This window comes from Podarcis liolepis (genome assembly GCF_965112155.1).
Source record: "Podarcis liolepis genome assembly, chromosome: 13".
Classification (NCBI taxonomy): Eukaryota; Metazoa; Chordata; class Lepidosauria; order Squamata; family Lacertidae; genus Podarcis; species Podarcis liolepis.
The window spans coordinates 56,568,415-56,587,561 of record NC_139573.1 but is presented as its reverse complement, the minus strand read 5'-3'; the positions used below and the strand labels follow the sequence as shown (position 1 = coordinate 56,587,561).

Below are 19,147 nucleotides of genomic sequence, written 5' to 3'. Positions count from 1 at the left end.
GTTAGGACCAGATCTAAAATGGCTGTTCCTCTTGTTGCTTCTCCCACTTTCTGGACAATGAAGTTGTCTGCAAGGCCAGTGAGGAATCTGTTTGACCTTATGCTCTTGGCTGAGTTTGACCTCCAACAAATATCCGGGTAATTGAAGTCCCCCCATTACTACTATCTCCCTTCCTTTTGCATACTTGGCCATCTGTTCCAGGAAGGCATCATCTATGTCCTCCGTTTGGCTTGGGGATCTATAGTAAACTCCCACAATGAGGTTTCTGTTATTCTTCTCTCCCTTAATTTTGACCCAAATGCTCTCACTTTGGCTTTGAGATTCTAAATCTTGGATCTCTTCATAGGTATACACATCCCTGAAATATAACGCCACTCCTCCTCTTTTCTTGTCTGGTCTGTTTCTCTGAAATAGATTGTATCCCCCCATTATTACATTCCAATCGTGGGACTTATCCCACCAGGTTTCAGTGATGCCTATTATGTCATATTTAGTTTGCTGTACCAAGAGCTCAAGCTCATCTTGTTTATTTCCCATGCTTTGCGCATTAGTGTACAGACATTGAAGTCCATTAATTATTCCCCCGTGTCTCTTATTTAAGGATTTTTTCCTCCCACCACTAGGTCTGCGTGCTGTTTGCTCCATTTGGTCTATGACATTTGGATGATCATCTTCATCAATTGATAGACTCCTACCTTCAGGAGCACCGTCTCCCTCCCCCATATTAGTCAGTTTAAAGCCGTCCTGATGAGGTTTCTGAGATTTTTGGCAAAAACATTCCTCCCAACCGTTGTGAGGTGCAGCCCATCGCTTGCCAGAAGTCCATCTTCAAGAAACTGCAGTCCGTGATCTAAGAATCCAAACCGTTTACACCATTTGCGAAGCCAGCTGTTCACTTCCACTATTTTCCCCTCTCTCCCTGGGCCACGTCGTTCAACTGGGAGGACAGATGAGATAACAATTTGTGCATTTAAATGCTTCAATTTCCTGCCCAGAGCCTCGTAGTCTCTTTTGATCTTCTGGAGGCTATTGCTTGCAGTGTCATTGGTTCCCACATGAACCAAGAGGAAGGGGTATTTGTCAGTGGGTTTTATGCAGTCGTTCAGTTACATCTTGGATCTTAGCCCCGGGGAGACAGCACACTTCCCGAGACATCTTGTCAGGCCCACAGATCACTGCTTCTGTTCCCCTCAGTAGGGAATCCCCTATCACCACTACACGCCTCCTCTTAGGTTTGGTCGGGGTTCTTCCGTGAGCTGTCCGTTCCAAGGTCGCCTGCACATTCCCTGAGGACTGACTTTGCTGCTCGTCTTCATATACCTGATCGACTGTAATGAGGTACAGATCCTCAAATGGAGTCTGTTCTTCGTCTTCCATGCTAGGGGAGAGGACTTCAAAGCGATTGTGTATTTCTAAGCAATCAGAGCGAACCCTGGGCCTCCTACTTCTTTGAGTCACGTTTCTCCATATATCTGGCACCTGTGTTGGTGAACTAGCCTCCTTCTCAGGGGTGCCCCTGTCTCCTCCTTGGTGGAGACGGTGTTCTCTGTTGCTTCCAAGAAGAGCTCCAGCTCTCTAATTCTTTGGAGCGTAGCTACACGTTCCTCCAGTTGCTGGACTTTGTCTTCTAAGGATGGAGCCAAGCTAAGGTAGGTTAAACTAACCCCTTTCCAGCCCCAGGAGGAGCGTGGAGAGCCTTCGCACGACACACCGATGCACTGCAACCCACACAACGTTTCGCGACACACAGTTTGGAAAGCTCTGAGGTAGGGAGTCCCAAAGAAAAGTGTAAACCTACAGCACAGCAAACAGAGCCTCTCTGCCCTTACAGATGCGAGACGGACAACCATATCAGCAAGCCAGTGTTATTGCTTGTCTGCACCCAGTTAAACATGTAGACGTTACTTATACAAGAAGCAGCATACATCAGCTTGGCCAGAACCTCTCTTCAATCCACCTGACAGGTGAGGGAATAAGTGCCAATGATCCAAGGCTGACAGGGCACCCCAGGACCCACAGGGTTATCTTGACTTGCAAACCTTCCAGAGCCGTCTCACCTTTGGTTCAACACACCACATCAAGGAGAGCCATAGTGCCACTCTATTCTGCTTTGGTTAGAGCCCATCTAGAGTCCAGAGACCAGTTATTGGGCACCACTGTTTAAGAAGGATATTGATAAGCTGGAAGGTGTGCAGAAGAGGATGGCCAAGATGATCAATGATCTGGAAGCCAAGACTGATGAGGAACAGTTGGGAGAGCTGGGAATGTTTAACTGGGAGAAACAGTATAATAGCCATCTTCCAACATCTTCAGCCAGTTTTCATACTTTTTTGGCAGCTGTGGATGCTTCCTCTTGGAACTGGCATCTTCCTTACAGCAGGCTGCCCATTCTGGGATTGGCACCAGTGTAGTCCGTCCCTGCTCACCTGCTTGGAGCATTTAATCTACTTCATCACAGGATGAACAGGAGCTACTCAAAGAAGAGAGAAACTAGTCTGCTGGCCAGGTCATCCCGCCCGAATGACCTCGCACTTGCTGCCGTGTGGATGCGGTTGGTCCATCCACTTCCACAGCTTCCCAGCAGGGGTGCACCAGCCCGAACCCCCAGCAACCTACATGGAGGCTTCATGCGCCTCCCGATGCTCCCTAAGTGTCTGGGGGAAAGTTCTCCAGCCCGAAACCCAAGTGCCCTTTCCCACGGGGCAGAACTCCTGTGCGGAAAGCAGCACGTAGGTTTCGGTCTTTAAGCGCATTTACTCAAATCCAACCCGGTTGCGCTCAATGAGATTTTACTTCTGAATAACACAGTGTAACTGTACTGAAGACCAGAGCGTCCTTTCCAAGTCAGGATCGCTGTGATAAGGGGTGCAAGATGGGGAGGGATGGCGAGAAACGCCGCCTTTTTCGTGTGGCGCCATTGGCCCTTTGGAACTCCCTGCCTCTGGACAGCAAGAGGGCGCCTCCCGCCTCCTCTTTTCTGGGCTGCTCCAGACATTCTGGTGCAGGGAAGCCTCCCCGGTTGCTTGCAAGGTCTGCAGGTGTTTTCACTTGGTTTTCGTCTGCTCTGTCCGGGTTCTCAACTCTCCGCATGTTTTAAATCATGCTGTAAATGTTTTAGCTATGGTTTTTCTAAAAAAAACAACCCCCAAATAAAATGGAAGCCCCTGGGAGGTTTCCCCCTGCGAGCAGGTGGCCCTGAACCCCACGGGCCGCCCCACTTTCTGCGCCTTTTCTTCTGGGGCGCTCGGCGCGCGGAGAGCGCACGTCCAACCAGGCGGCGCACCGGGCGAGGGGCATCCAGTGGGCGCCTCCTCCTCGCCGGCCAGGTGGCCTCTGCCAGGTGCGCCCCTCCCGGCCCGGCGTGGGGAGGGGGGGGGGTCCTCGTCAGCTGACGGGCTGGGCGAGCGCGGCGCGCTTTCTGCGCCGGCGGCGAGGGAGCAGGTTGGGCGCTGCCGGGCGCCGCCGCCGCGATGCTGCCTTGGCGGGCGGAAGTGGGCTGGGGCGCCGACGGAGCCGAGCTGCCTGCGGGCGCGCTGCTGCTGCCCTCGCCGCTGCTGCCGCCACACCGAGAGCTCGGCCCCGCCAGCCGCCGACATCCCGCCGCGCCCGGAGCAGGTACCGTCTCGCCTCCCCGCCTTGCGCTCTCCCCTCTCCCTCTCTCCCTCTCTCTTTCCCCTCTTGTCTTTCGCGGCAGCAAACTTTTTCGGGAGAGAAAAGTTCTGGTGGGGAAAGGCAGCGCCAACTCCGCCCGGCGGAAAGAGCGCGCGCGGAGCGCCTGAGCCCGCGGGCAAAGTGCGCGCGATCCTGGCTGTCGAGTTCAAGGAAAGCAGCCGGCAACTTTGTACGGAGCCTTCCGCGCCTCTAAACTTCAGGAGCTGCCTGCTGACTTTGTTTTTCTGGTCTGAGAGGTGATTAGATCTGTCTGTCTAACGATCGATCCATTCAGAGTCCATGGATTCGATTGTGATCTGCCCGAAGGAGACAAGGTTTTGCTCCCCTTCTCTCCCCCTCCCCGACCCCCAGTTTCTGAAAGTGGTTCGGGGTGGAGGAATAAACGACAAGCAAAGCTGCGCGTGGCCGGCTGGGGAGACAACAACTCGGGGGGCTTTGAATGTTAGTAGTGGAATGTTGTTTTATGAATAAATGTGGTGTTACAAGAATTTCATGATGATTATTATTGGCAACCCCCTCCTAAAAAAGTGGGGAGGAAGAACCCAATGTAATTTCTATTAATTTTCATAAAGATGTAAAAAAGAGAAAAAAGTGCCGTACATGTTCACTGAAAGATCCAAAGGGGGACTCGTGATGATTGACATCCCCTCCAGGTTTGCAGATGGGACCCCCAGTAGCCCCATGGAGCAGAGGGAACAGGCTTGTGACACTCCCAAGGCTGACAAATTCACCATAGCATGAGCTTACATCTACTTTATCAGATGTAACTGAGGCTGTGGAAGTTTATCCCACCAGTAAAAAAAGTTTCCTTATGTAGCCCAGCACAACACCCAGAGAGTAAGACTATGTTAACTGGAATCTAAATGTATACACTTTAAAGGAATCTTTAAATTTATGTGTTGAAGTTAAAGTACAGTAGTTGTAAAAGTAATCCAAGACTTACAAGACACAGCAGACAAGTTTGGCAGTTGTCAGAAAACGAGGTTAGATATGTAAGTTTTATTCAGGAGATAGCAGACATTTTCTTATCATTCATGATTAACGTACCGGAGGGGGGATTACACTTTGGATCTTCTAGATTGCACTTTAAATTTTATTACAGTTCAAGGAATGAAGTCATGTTTGCATGCCCCTGAATATCTTTGAAAGGTAAATAGATTCTCTAATATCACTGGGAAAACAAGCATTTTTAAAGAGGTTTCCAGAAAGTTTATACCTTATTGTTGCTATATTAACCACTTGCAAATAAATGCTCATTGCTATAGAGTCTGTGACACTTATATGGCCATGTGTGGGCTATGAAATTAGCATTCTTAAAATTGTTTTAAGTCCATGAACTGAACCAAAAATGGTTCAGAAGGTCATTTTCTAAAAGTAGTCCTACTGTAGAAATAGTTTCCATAGAAAGTTCTATGCAATAGATCTTTTCTGATAAGTTTACATGTAGAAATGAAGAGGAAGAATGAAGAAATTTACTGCACTTGCCATCAAGATGGCTGCTGATATGCTGTTGCCGTTACTTCCATGGACAGACATTAGAAAAGCAACAGGAGTGGGAAAAACTGTACATTTAGACCACACTTACTATGGAGTAAACCTCATTAAAACGCTAAAACTTAACAAGTAAATCAGCATAGGATTGCACCAAAAAAATTAGCACAAGATCAAGGCTTGCCAAACAAGCATTTTACTAGGCAAGATTTTAGGAAGTTCATATCCTAAATTTCTCCAATTATCCCAATTTCTTACTGTTTATAAGGCTAAGTTTTTCTCCCAGTCCATGAACAGGAAACATTTGATCTATACAATTTAATTCATTGATATACTGTGTGGTGTTTTTTTTAAAAAAAGAATCATATGCACACCTACTTTGGAGCATGTTTAACTGAACTCAGTAAGAACATCAAGGGGTGTGCATCAGATTGAGCTGAATATCTGAGGTACTGAAAACAGCTGCATTAATTTTAAATCAATGGATTGTAGACATTAATTAGGGTGCTTAAGAGCACTGGATTGTATGCACCACTGGAATATTTTTAAAAGCGCGTTTCTTCAGTTTGATGTGCTTAACTATCTCCTTGAAATGAACTGGAAGTCAGGCTGCAGTAGTTGGATGTGAATGGGATTTACATCGGATGAAGTGAGATCAGCCTGTGAGATACCTTTAAAATACACAAAAAGTGTTGATCAGAAGGTTTAGGAATAAGGTTCTGCAATGCTTTCAGTTTTGGTCTTTGAGCTACACTAATAAACTTAAGTTTCTTCTTTTTGAACAAATATGATACCTTATGCAAAGGACTGAACCCAGGTTGAAGTGAGGGACTGATTTGATTTTCTCAGTTGTTCCTACAAGGCAAGTAAATTTGTTTCATTTCATTCCTCATAATTATTTGACAATAACTGAATAAATAAACGGAAAAGCTAACCAATCATCAACAGGAAATAAGAGGTCTCAGGACACTTTGTTTCGTATTGAGTTAAGCTTCTTCTTGCAGCTCATAAACACTTTACAGCTCCTTCAGACTTTTCAGACCAGGCATCCGTGTCCAAAAGGGAAATATGCTTGTTTTGGATCAAGGTAGGCAAAAAAGTTTATTTTAAGCTGATATAGGCTGTAAATATACAATCTGTTTTTGAGGACCAGGTACTGGATCCTTCCCTTTCAAAATAGTGTGCATTAATATTATACACATGTAAAAATAGAGTTCCGGAAATTTATTTAGGAGGTTGCAATCTGAAATAAGTGGTGAAGGGCATGCTGGCAGATATTTCTGTCTTCTTTGTAGACAGTGAACTCATATTTATGTCTATTTCTAGTTATATAATTGAAAATATACCAAATAGATTACCAGCTCAAAATAGTTTACATTTAATATGAGCTAGATAATAACTTGCAGTGATGATGTAACGTTGGTTATTTTAATACAAAGCTAAGTTCTCCAGATATTTCAAACTGAACCTTGACATTTCAAGATTCAATTTATATTGCTAAGGTTTTGAATTAGTTGCAAACTCTGAAAATTAGAAGCATCATGCTACAGTTCTTCTTGGGAATGTACAATGCCATATGCCATACAGGGCATTTCCCCCTATTTGTAGGTTCAGAGATTGCTGCATCAAAATTATCTGTTGCTGTTGTACCAGTATAAATGAACTTCTAATTGGTACAATTAAACATTTTTAGATCTGTCAATTGATTAAATAATGTTCAGTTGATTGATTAGCCTTTAACGTATTACTTTTAAGCAGCAGTTACATATTACTGAAACCTCAAAATAGGTGCTTTTTTTAAAAAGAAGAAAATATGAGAATTTAGAATTTAGTAAAAGCTACTATTCATTTTTGGTGGAAAATATCTTTAATATTTTCATTTTCATTCAACAAGAAAAAAAAGAAAGTGTGCCCTTAAATCTGGTTGATAAATCTACCAATTTAAATGTGCTAAGGTGTGCAACCCTAAAGAATTATTAGAAGTGCAAATTCACACCAGGATGACCAGTTGAAACATATCAGCTTCACTCTGATAAGTGCAGCTCTGTTTGTTGGAGGCTCTCACAAAAAGGTTGCCCGAGATTTATTGGGGTGTTTGCCAGAGAGCACTATTTTTAAGAAGAAAAAGAAAGAAAAAGAAACCCCCACAGCAAATAAAGTTTTGAATCAGAGGCAACTTTCCACCCACACCCAGCAAATGTGTTTAGAAATGGGGAGTTAATTTATTATTGCATGCACTGAAGTTGTAGTGGGGATAAAGATATAATTGAGCACTTGCCACATATTATTGGACTGCCCTTGAATGTTTCAGCATGTGCTTGATGCACCCACCATAAATTGCAATGCTGTGCATCAACATGGGCAGGGCCAAATCAAGTAAATCTACAAAAACACTTCACAAATTGAGGTTCTGCCTCCCCCCCCCCATAAATCCTGGCTTCGGCCAAGCACATCAACCCCCCCCCCTTTCATTAAAATTTGGTGTGGGGGATTGTTGTTGCTTTTAAAAAAGTTGAAATAGTTTGTAGGCCAGCAGAAACGGTTTTGAAATTTGTGGTGATAGGAGAATTAGATTTGTAATGTTTGAAAGCAGGCTATTTTAAGGAAATAAACAGAAGCTTCAGACTCAGCTATATCTGCAGATATATTTTGGTGGACATAAGCTATTTACAGTTGTAGTCTAGAGCAGAAATGGCCATCTTTAGTTGCAACCCTATATACACTTCCTGGGAGTAGGTTCAATTGAATTAAGTGTGTTTTACTTATGAGTAGACATGCATAGGTTTGCACGCTTTATCAGCAGGGGTGGACCTTTACAGTTCTGTTTATGTTAGTAAGTGAAATAAAAGCTATTTATTTTCCTCTGCTGATATTTAATTTATTTTTTATATTGGTATCCAGCCCTTAATACATAGAGCTTAGAATAGCATTTTAGCCTTGCAGCAACCTGGGTGTGTGTGGCCCAAGGTTGCGGAGCCATGCTGGGTCATGGCAAAGGTCCATCATTTTGCTTCCAATGGTTTCGCAAATGTATCTGAGATGTAGGAAGGCAGACACATCCTTCCCACACATATGGCGCCTGGGGGTCGGTCTACTGCTTCTGAACCTGGAAGGTCATTTGACTGTTTTAGTTAATAGCCAGCAAGCGATGGCTGGGTGGGGATTTGAATCTTGAGTTTCCCACACCCATATCTACCACTCTATTCACTACAGAATTTGAAGTTGTATGCCTACATCCTAAGCAAAAAGGCTTGGGTCCCCATATTTTGCAAAGCCAATCATTGTAAGTATAGGTTACAAGATACTGCCATACCTTTGTTTACATTTAGAATAATTTCATATTGGTAAAGGGCAGGAAATCCAAGCTAAAATTTAATTCCCAGATGGTACTGAGCAGGACGTGGTTCAACATTTGTTATGACCAAGTTAGCAGCTACAGTTTGCAATCACATTTCAAGCTTACTCTTTGCAGACTTGCAGAGCAGTCCTAGGGAGGTCAGGTGGCAGGATGGGACGCGTCCGTGCCAGGGGAACCGCCACTTCCTCAGGCCTCCCAGACTCACAGCAGCCACAAAGGAAGACAGATGAGGAATGGCTCCCCCCCTAGCCTCTCCCCCCTTTTCTTGCAGTATCTTTCTTTTTAAAATGTTCTCTCCCACCAATTCCAATGGGAGAGAAAATATCCACATCAGCTTTAGGGATGGCATAGTTGCCTCCCCAAGGAACAAGGGAAGACCCATTGCCCTGGCTGTCCCACTGTTGGCTCTCCACAGGTGGCAAAGGCAAAAAGGGAATATTTGTGGAGGGATCCAGAGCTTCCCCAAGATGCTTCAGAATGCCTTTACCACCTGCAGATTACCACCATTAGGAAAGCCACAGCAGCGGGCCTTTTCAATCATGATCAAAGTAGGACCTCCAAAGCAGATGGATCTCTGCCCACCGAGAGGGAGGTTTATCATGCTCTAGAGCTCCTCCCAGGACCTAAGAAAAGAACATTTAGGGGATAAACGAGATATGTGACTGTGTGTACACACTCACAAGTCCCAGGGTTGATCTTTTCAAACACTAATGATGTGGAAGTTTGCAAATAAAAGCATGAATCTCATTAGAGACAGGTAAACCCTGCTGCAAAACCTCCTTAACAGATTGTCAGCGCAATGGCTAGGAGTAAAGCTAATTACATGAGGCAAGTAGTCCCGTGGCTTGTGTGGCCCACCTTTTCAAGGCACGTGTGCATTATGTTCTAAAAGGAAAGAGGTATTTCTAGAAAATTTTCATACAGAACAGATTGTAACCCAAATCTGCCTTAGCCAGGCCATGCATGGATTGGGTGATGATATGTATTCAAATGATGAGCCTTAGCTCATATAGTTTAACGAGTGCTGAGCCAATAAGATCTTTTGGGGCACAGCCAGCTAAAAGGAAACAAGACCAAAGTAGAGGAGAGTGATAGGAATAGTCTTTTTTATCGCATGCATACAAGTGCCACGAAAATTATGTTGTGTGACTGGCTTGGTCAAGTGGATCCCGGCTGCGCAGGATATTATGCAGAAGCATTGGCTGTGAAACGGATGGTGCTTTCAGAGAATCCCCTTCAAAAGAGCTTCCCTTCTGTGTTTATGGAAGACTTGTCAAGAGGTCTACAAATGTTACCAGCTTGCTCACTCAGTGTGCTACTCTTTTCTTCATCTAAAAAGTGTTTGTGTGTGTGTGTCTATTTATATGGAAAGAGGTGCACGAGAGTGTCATTTCCAGAAAGGCAGGGCACAGGACAAAATAGTCTTTTTGAAATTTCCTCTTTAGTTGCCTGAAGGAAACTCTGACTGGCCAGTTGACCAGGTGAATGGCTGTCTACAAAAGGCCTCTCTGGTCCAGCATCTGTCCCTCACAGCAGCCAAACACGTGGCTTTGGGAAGCCCATAAACTGGCATATGGCACCTGCTGTCAAATAAAAGTGTAACATTTCATGAATATGTGTTGCTGGCTCTGCAGGATTTTACTGAGACAACCTTGGGGCTCAGGACGATAGTTTGCCCCTTTCCTCCTTTATTTTTTGCTGTGTTGTCCTCCACACTGGATATATCAGTTCAGAAACATATAGCTCCCATAAGCACATATCTTGGACTTCTTGACTCACTATTTGGGAATCACGTGATATAACCACTTTTTACACATGGTCTCCAAAGTCAATCAGCTACACTATTTTCACTAGGCTACCTATCTATAACTTGCTTACCTGGGGCATTTGTGGCAACACCAGCAGCCCAGAGAGAAAGGAAGCCATTTATTGGAAGGCTTCTGTTGGTCACCTGGAGGAAATCCTTAAGTGTTTCCTGCTTGGCAGGGGGTTGGACTCGATGGCCCTTGTGGTCTCTTCCAACTCTATGATTCTATGATTCTATGAAGTACCACAGGTGACCAGGCAAGAGCTGTTCTTGGTGACACTGGCATCAGCACAGACCCTGTGAAACGGCCTCCGGAAGGGGTGCTTTGCAGAATCAGCTGCTGGACTGAGGTTGCTGCTTGCATTGTTCAAAACAACTGACAGCTAAAGCGATCCAGGAGGAATGCAAGCAAAAGTTTAAGTAGATTAATGTAAGCAGGGGGAGGGGGAAATAAAAAAGAGTAGTTTTTCTTTCTCTTCCCTTATCAACAGCGAATCCCTTCTCCGTGGAGAAGGGGGGAAAGTTGCAAATTGAAACAGTGAAAAGGACTGTCCATGTAACACCAGGTCAGCAGCAACTGCATTAATCATTTTAATCTGCCCCATTGAAATTAATGGGATGTCACTCGTTTAAAACTGGAGTCAGCAGACACACAAGGGCTGTCAGATACTCAAGTAAGCAAACTGGAACAAGCTGAGCAGGTGAACAATATGTTGATTGGAGGCATTTTCGGAATCCTTTTGCCTATCTACATGAGGTGCGAAAATGTGTCCAGCATTTCAAGTCTATGGAATCCTTTGTCACTTGAAATGCCTTGAACAGTCCAAGAAAAATTAGGAAGCAATGTCAGAATTAATGAATACAGCTCCTAAAACATCTTGGAACTGAACAAAACAAATAGACAGAAGACTCTTGTCCTCATCTCAGTATTTTATTCTTTAAGTCTTGAGTTATTATACAAGTTCTTCTTCCCATTCCACACCATCCTAGTCATTTGTGAGCCAAATATTCCTATGTTGTGTTTTTGAGCTACGGTAAAGAGCACGCTGGAGCCTCTTCTCCTTTTTATTTTGTATTGGCATGTTCAATAAATAGGGAGTATTGGCCAATGTTAGTCATCCTCAGAGCGGAGCTACTGAAACAAAGGCTTATTTGAGTATGACTTAGTTGGGACACCAGCCATAGCATTCAATATCCCTTAGTATTTTGTACAAGGTGACCAAATGGAAAGCAGCACAGAGGCCCTGTACCAATTTATGTTACTGAAAAGAGGATTTTGGCCAATGCATCTTGTCACACAGGGAAGAGAAAGGCGGCCTCTGCCCAAACCCCATCTCCAGCTCTTCAAGACGCCAAGATCCCTGTCCTGTCCTCTCTCGCTTCTGGTCAGCTGGTTTTGTATGATGCTGCCTTTACTACTTGGGTTAAAATGAAGCAGAATATGTCCATAATAATATACATTGCTGACCTCTGCAATCCCAGGGCTGCAATCCCATTCAGATTTAGGCCCATTCATTTCTGTGGGGCTGTTGTGCCTGACTTGCCGCAGGGTCTGTACCTCTGACTCTTAGGTATTTTTGTATCATTTGTGTTAAAAAATGAAGCTTCCCCCCCACCCCCTTTACAGAATTTCAAATACAGAGAAGTGAAAGCAAGGAAGGAGAGGTTTAAAATTATTACGAAGAGAATAGTTACCTTCTTTTATCACATATATTGATATAAATTGGCCTGACAAGAAGAAAGTGTTCTTAATAAACAATCTATTGGTTATTCTTGCTAGAATTGAAGTGCTGTGATAACAGATGACTACAAAAAATATAATTATATTGCATTTTCTGTAAATTATTTTTTGTGTGTGTTCCCAATTAATTTCTTCTTTATTTTAGTATTTTGTTTTTTTAAATGCTTCAGGTTTGTGGCCTATTCCTGTATGGTTTTGCTTGGAAGTACCTTTGGTGGGATGTAGAGGATTGTGGCTTTAGCTGCATGTTGTTTGCCAGGCTGTGTGTGCGAAGGGACAGGGGCCGCCCTCACCTGAGGTGGAAGACATGTAACCAACAGCAAATTCCTATAAGTAGCTATGGTAGAAACAATGACTAAACATTGTTTTTCTATAGAAAAGTTACATATAGATGTGCCAACAGAGAAAAGGAGGAAATGAATTGGTCTTAACAAATTATAACTTTGTTTCTTACACATCTTGATAGTCCTGGGGGATAGGGAACAAGCTTAATGGAAATGAGAGAAAGCCTTTATGTTTCGCAGGTTTTGTTTCTAGAAATGGACCTTTTCGTTAGTTATTATTTGTGGTCTGCTGGAGAGGAAATTAAAAATAGAATTAAAATGGTTCTAAAGTAGAATCTTACATAGGAATTGAGAGGTCTACTTTATTAAATCCCCATAATAAAGTTAATTATGAGCTGGTGGTGGAGATATGGAACACTTTTAATTAAAGCCTGTTTGCAATTTTGGACAAGGATATCCAATACATTCATCCAGAATAAACTACATTTTCAGTTCAAGGAAAACTATGTGTGCGTTTTTTATGTAAGAGTTTAAAAAGCGCTGTTGGATCAGGCCATGGGCGCACCGAGTCCACCAGGCCAAGGTTCTGGAGAAGTCTGCAGCCGGGGATGAAGGCAGCGGTCCAGCTCTGAGTTTGGTCCTAGCTGTGATATTTAAGGTTTCCTGCCCCTGAAGGTGGAAGTTCAATTTCTCAAGTAGCTAATTGCCACTGATAGACCTAGTTCCCAATAAAAAAGTGTCTAATTCTTCTTTAAAGCCATTCAAGCTAATGAGACCCCCCCCCCCAATCTCCTGACAGTGAATTCCACATGCTTCTTTTTGTTTAGTTTCTTTGGGTGATCAGTGGTGATCATTTTGGTTTCCCCTTTCAAGCTCTGTGATGCTCTTTTTTGAGATGGGGCAACCAGATGAGAGCACACACACACCTGCTAGCCTTGACTGTTTCATAACAGTCTAATAAAAGGAAATTAAAGATCACTCAGAAAAATAAGGGAAATGAAAAGCAGGAAGTTAGGTAAATTTACATTCCTGGGTAGAGGGGAGATTTAGGTGCAAGTTTCCCCCCCTCTCTAACTAACTTTGAGATTTTTCTTATAGAAAGTTTGTTAGGCTACCATTCCGTGAGAGATGGCATTAGCGTGACCTGGTAGTCAACCATACATTGATGGTAGGCAGAGTTCAGCTTGGGAGATGTGCCAACGAGGCTTAAAGGATCCAGTCACCAGGGGCCAGAGCAGCCAGGCATTGTCCATGTCGGTTCATTTTTCTTGGGGGCAAAGCTTATCACTATAAAAGGCAGGAAAACAAACCAAAAATATTATCATTCATTTAAGGTTTAAATACTGTAATCTATTTCTCATTTGAATCATTTTAAATCAAAGTGTTGCCTTACTAAGTTGCTGAGGAGAAACAATTTGCTGGTATTACTGTGGCACAGAAAGGGTTGTCAAGCAGTGCAATGTGTGCAAGTTTCCTTGGAAGGGCATCTTCCGTGCCCTTAATCCCAATGAAGCTGGCGTAGAATTGCAGCCTCAGACTGCACAGCTGAGCACAGTTACTTGCAGTAAATCCCATTGAATAAAGCGAGGCAGTTTAAACACAGACTTGGGTCATGCAGGTTTAGCAGCCCACCTGTTGTTCAAATTCAAGCAATATGTTGCACATTTCTTAGGCACAAAGTGCTTAAATCTTTCCCATTGAAAGAACAACACTACTTAACTTTTGTCAATCTGAAACACCCCCAGCACCTCACCACTCTTTAAATGTGCCCCAAATTTCATGGAAAGGTTTGTTGCATGGTTTAGATTGCTTTATTTTGAATCCAGGTTGTTCATCCTGATTTTTACCATAGATATTCCATAGATTCCCCCCTCAACACATAATGCACAAGTGAATTTTGCTCCAGAGTCCACCTTCTTCACTTAATTTAATCAAATATGAACCCTCTGTGTAGTCAAAGGCTTCATAAAATACCAAGCACAAAGACAGCAATGGGAGTGTGACCATTAGCTTTGCAGAAGTTTACTTTACTTACTGAATTCCTAATAATGTCAGCATTTGGTGGGTTGGGAGAAAGCCAGTCTTGTCTGGATGGACATTGAAAGTTATCCATTTCAGTCTGTTAGCAAACCCATCATAAATAGCTTGTAGCCTTACCTTGTAACAAGATATGTTTCTACCTAGAACGATTGTTGTTGTTATTCTGCCCTTCATCCGGAGATCACAGGGCAGTTAAAGATCTAACTCCCTTTCTGGAGGTTCTCCATAGTTCAGGCAGGGGAGCACCTAAGCACAGCATGCAAGCTTCCTCTCCCCTGCGTGTCCCAAGGGTCCTGGGAAGAGGGGGGGGGCAGGAGGAAGGTTGATGCTGATTTCAGGCATGTGGTTTTCTGACGTCTTATAACCATTGGATGTGCCTAAATTTTTGTATCAGCACTATTACATACCTGTGATACTTGTAATAAAAATCCATAAAGAAACCTTGGAGGGGGGAGCACTGAGTAGTAAAACCATCAGAGCCTAGGGATTTATTCATAGAATCCCACAATGGTAGAGTTGGAAGGGACCCCAGGGGTCATCTAGTCTAACCCCCTGCAGTGCAGGAATCTCAACTAAAGTATCCATGACTGATGGCCATCCAACCTCTGCTTAAAAACCTCCAAGGAAGGAGAGACCCCCGCCTCTCGAGGGAGTCTGTTCCACTGTCACAATCAATTATTCTGCTGTCACTCATATCAAACACATTGTCGTTTTCAAGCACTGGGGAATTGACTTCAGATAATCCAAGGTATACTATTTTAATGTTTTGGATGTATCATAGAGAGACTGATAGTATTTACTGAATATCTGAGTAGTAGAATACACTTTGCTGCCATCAGAGCTTTGAATATATGGTGTTTTAGATATTTTTAAGTCCCGTGATTTCAAAGAGAGAGCACTTGCCCCATGGAAATCAACAGGACTTTTAAAAATGTCACTTGGCCCTGAGCAGAATGTACTTTCCCCATCAAATACGGTTTATTCCCCACTGATTGCTAGCCTGAAATAACTTGCATGGAGATGTTGATGCGAATTTTGGAGCACAAGTCAAGCTTGGTTACTTTTGTCAAACAACTGTGTGATAGGAGTTTTTATCAATTGGTTGGAAGAGAATGGAAATGGTGTTGGGGCAGGAAGACATTGTAGAAATTAGAGCTACAGAAGCAGTTTCCCATAATAGCAGGTTAGCCAGCAGCCCTAAAATACACCCAGCCACTTTGGTCTATGGAACTGGCAGTTTTTACCTATGGCATATAAAGTTTGCTCCACATGTACAAGGAATCAGCCTTTTACTGTGGCAGCACCTGGGACTCCTCCCTAGGCCAGCATATGCAGACAGGATATTTTATTTAAGAACCAACTCTGTCAATTTTATCTATATTTTGACAACTTCATTATGTCTCCTTGTTTTTAAAGTCTGTAGATTTTATAAGTACAGTGGTACCTCGGGTTACATACACTTCAGGTTACATATGCTTCAGGTTACGGACTCCGCTAACCCATAAATAGTACCTCGGGTTAAGAACTTTGCTTCAGGACGAGAACAGAAATCGGGCTCCGGCGGTGGCAGTGGGAGGCTCCGTTAGCTAAAGTGGTACTTCAGGTTAAGTACAGTTTCAGGTTAAGAACAGACCTCTGGAATGAATTAAGTACTTAACCCAAGGTACCACTGTATTTTTAATGAATATTTCATACTATTTTACATAAACTGCTTAGAGGGTGTTTTTTCTTTCTTTTATTTGTTTTTTATAAATCTTGTGTAAAATTAGGAAGCCACGTCTGCTGAGGCTCAGACCCTAAGAGTCTGCATATTCCTCATGGTAGAGCCTGATGAGCGGAGCAGAGTGACAGCGCAAAGCTGAGAGCAAAAACCAACCAGAAAGTCACCTGCCTATGATTCCGGCTCCCCCAAGAAGAAGGCTTGGACCCTGATGGTGCAGGCATGAGCTCAAAGCGCACCAAACTCTGTAGGGGCACCTGCCCAGGCACCATCCTCAACACCCCCTCCCCATTCCTGACCTTTGTGCATTCAGTGCAAAGATCTGAAGGGAAATTCCGTGTGCATTCAGCTGAACATGCTCAGAGGCCACCAGGAACCCTGGTAATACAAGCTGAGCATTCGGAGGGTCTGGCATCAAACCTTCGCCCTAAATGCACAAATTTCAGGAGTGAAGGAGACCACATCCGTTGCATAGCTTGTGCCACCAGCTGCCCAGCCATGAGGCGCTTGCAGGCAGCAAGGCTTCTCCACACCAGTTGCTGGAAGCCTCAGGAGGGGTCCTGTTCTGCTCCCTGGTTTCCCACAGGCACTGGGTGGGAGACTGTGAGAAGAGGCCTGATCCTGCAGATGGCCATCCAGCCTCTGCTTAAAAACCTCCAAGGAAGAAGAGTCCCCCATCTCCCGAGGGAGTCCGTTCCCCTGTCAAATAGCACGATAAATTCTTCTGCTGTCCCTCTGTCATTCTTCTGAAGCACCATGTCCACCTTGATCAGGTGACTGACGGGCGCTCCTTTTCCTTTCCTTCTCACTGCCCTCCTCACAGCTGCTGCCACTCACTGCCACCTCTTCCTGGGAAGCAAAGCTCCTCACAGCTCAGGGCCTGGGATGGAAATGGCACAACAGCCCTCTCCATCTCAGCCAAGCTGCGGGCGGAGCAGTTCAGCCCCCGCCAGGAAGGGGGGGTCCCGAGGCTGGGCTGGGCAGCCAACATGCAGAAGCATTTGCAGACACATCTTATTTCTTACTTACTTACTTACTTACTTACTTACTTACTTACTTACTTATTTATTTATTTATGAAAATTTATATGCAGCTTGATTGTAAAAAGATAAAACGACAGAATCAAGGAAATAGAAAACAATTATTTTATATCATACGAAATGCTAAAATGCTGAAACATAAAAATTCCTACCAGCATTTCTAAGCATCTGGACAGGCTTTTCTAAACCGGAATGTGTTTGGCAGGCACCTGGCACAGTAGAGTGAAGGGGCTCGCTCGATATCAGTTGGCAGGGAGTTACAAAGGGCAGGTGCTGTCTCACGAAATGACTGAGTTCTTACAAATGCGGAATGGGTATCACGGGGCACCTGTAGCAGCGCCAGTTCCACAGACTGGAGCGGTCAAGCGGGCACATGTAGGGAAAGGCAATTTCATAGGTGAACTGGTCCCAAGTTGCTAAGTGCTTTGTATAGTAACAGCAGCATCTGTAGTGGAGATCTCTGAGCCCAGGTGCAATATGCTAGCAAAGCCTCACTTCTGTCAGCAATTGTGCTGCAGCATCCTGCACAAACTGCAGCCTGTGGATCAAGCGTAAGGGAAGCATGTTGGGGAGCAATCCTGATGTGAATCTGCAGTGACCCCCTTTAAGATGCAGATGTGTGCATTTCAGAGTGGAATGGAGCCACTTTCCAGGAAAGGCTAGCTCAGCAGCCATGATGGGTGTCCAAAAGAAAAGGGCAAAACGAAAATGCAGCCAGAGGCCCCATAGTGTTGGGTGTGGGGAATGCGTGATAGAGACAGGAACCTGGTGTGTCAGAAGACAAATGAGGGAAGATGCAGCAGGATAAAGGGGGGGGGGGTAAAAAGCAAGCCCACCCCATGACTGCCTCATGCTAACATGAGTGGGTTCCTCCACCCCAATGGCCCCTTGCATAACCTCTCCTTCAAGAATCACATATTAGCCTCCTAAGACACCTCTGAGTCCAGGGCAAGAGAGTGATTTCCCCTGCAAACTCTATTGATATGGTTCTTTTGGCTGGCCAGCCCTTTACTTTTTGCCAGGCTTCCTCAACCTCGGCCCTCCAGATGTCTTTGGCCTACAACTCCCATGATCCCTAGCTAGCAGTACCAGTGGTCAGGGATGATGGGAGTTGTAGTCTCAAAACATCTGGAGGGCTGAGGTTGAGGAAGCCTGCTTTTTGCAGTCCAAGGAAGGCCTCAGATGCAGGAGATTTGTGGAGGAGCCTCTGCTGGCTTGCCCTCCCTGGCTGTGTTCAGCTTGGTGCATCTTGCTCTGGCGCATCTTACCAGGCTGATTATTTCAAGAAACAAAATTCCGTCCCTGGGAACTGTTTGGTAAGCTGCCTGGAGTCAAATTCTCCCCAGTCTCCATCTCCTGTTCCTTTGTGAAGTTTCCAGGATGTTTGGCTACTGGAGGCATAAAGCCTGGAGCATAAAGAAAGGGAAAAGCCCAAAGCCTCCTCCAGGTTACAGAAGCTGCCCTGAACCGCTTTCCCTGAAGTGAGTTCCCGCAAGTTGCCGGCGACTCGCTTGCACGGAGCAAGTGCGTTGCTGGGATGTGTTGAGAGTAGCTGCCTCCACAAAGCATTTGTTATCCAGAGAGGCACCAGATGTCCACCCCTGGCCCTCGAGACCTCTTCAGGCCCACAGCCTTGTGCTCCAAGCAGAGCCTTTTGGCTTCCATTTCCACCCCACTGACTCTGGGCATGCTTCTCCCTGGTGTTTGTGGTCACTTTGCAACTTTATTCTTTGGAACATTATGTGTTGCGACAGAAGGGCAAGTGGCTTCCCAGTATTTGTTACAAATCTGTGGAGCCGAGCCATCTGTCAGCAAAACAGGAAGGTCTGGGTTCCCTTTCTCTCCAGGGCTCGGTTTGCTATTTTGGGGAGTGCCCCCTCTCCCCGCCTAGAAGGAAGCCGGTGTGGTTCGAAGCGCAGGACTCCTGGGCGAGAGAGGGCCCACGACTGAAGCGACGGCTTCTTCTTCGCCCATCTGCCGCGGCTGGAGGTGTA

The 19,147-nt window shown here is 44.7% G+C and overlaps 1 protein-coding gene across 9 annotated transcripts in view; it reads left to right on the top strand.

Moving 5' to 3' along the window:
* The first annotated feature begins 3,418 nt into the window (after positions 1-3,418).
* The window catches only part of IKZF1 (IKAROS family zinc finger 1), a 79,485-nt gene continuing 63,756 nt past the window's right edge, over positions 3,419-19,147 (top strand). For 3 of the 9 annotated variants that reach the window (XM_083473247.1, XM_083473246.1, XM_083473242.1), the window contains exon 1: positions 19,082-19,147. This exon is cut by the window's right edge and continues 54 nt beyond it. Coding sequence is in view for 3 of the 9 variants with exons in the window: in XM_083473241.1 (XP_083329367.1) it covers positions 3,471-3,615 (145 nt within the window). In the remaining 6 variants the exon portion in view is untranslated. Of the gene's footprint in view, positions 3,616-3,893; positions 3,909-4,518; positions 4,538-6,163; positions 6,251-19,080 lie in introns of those variants that run through there. The other 6 variants (XM_083473241.1, XM_083473240.1, XM_083473244.1 and 3 more) reach the window with 5 other exon arrangements.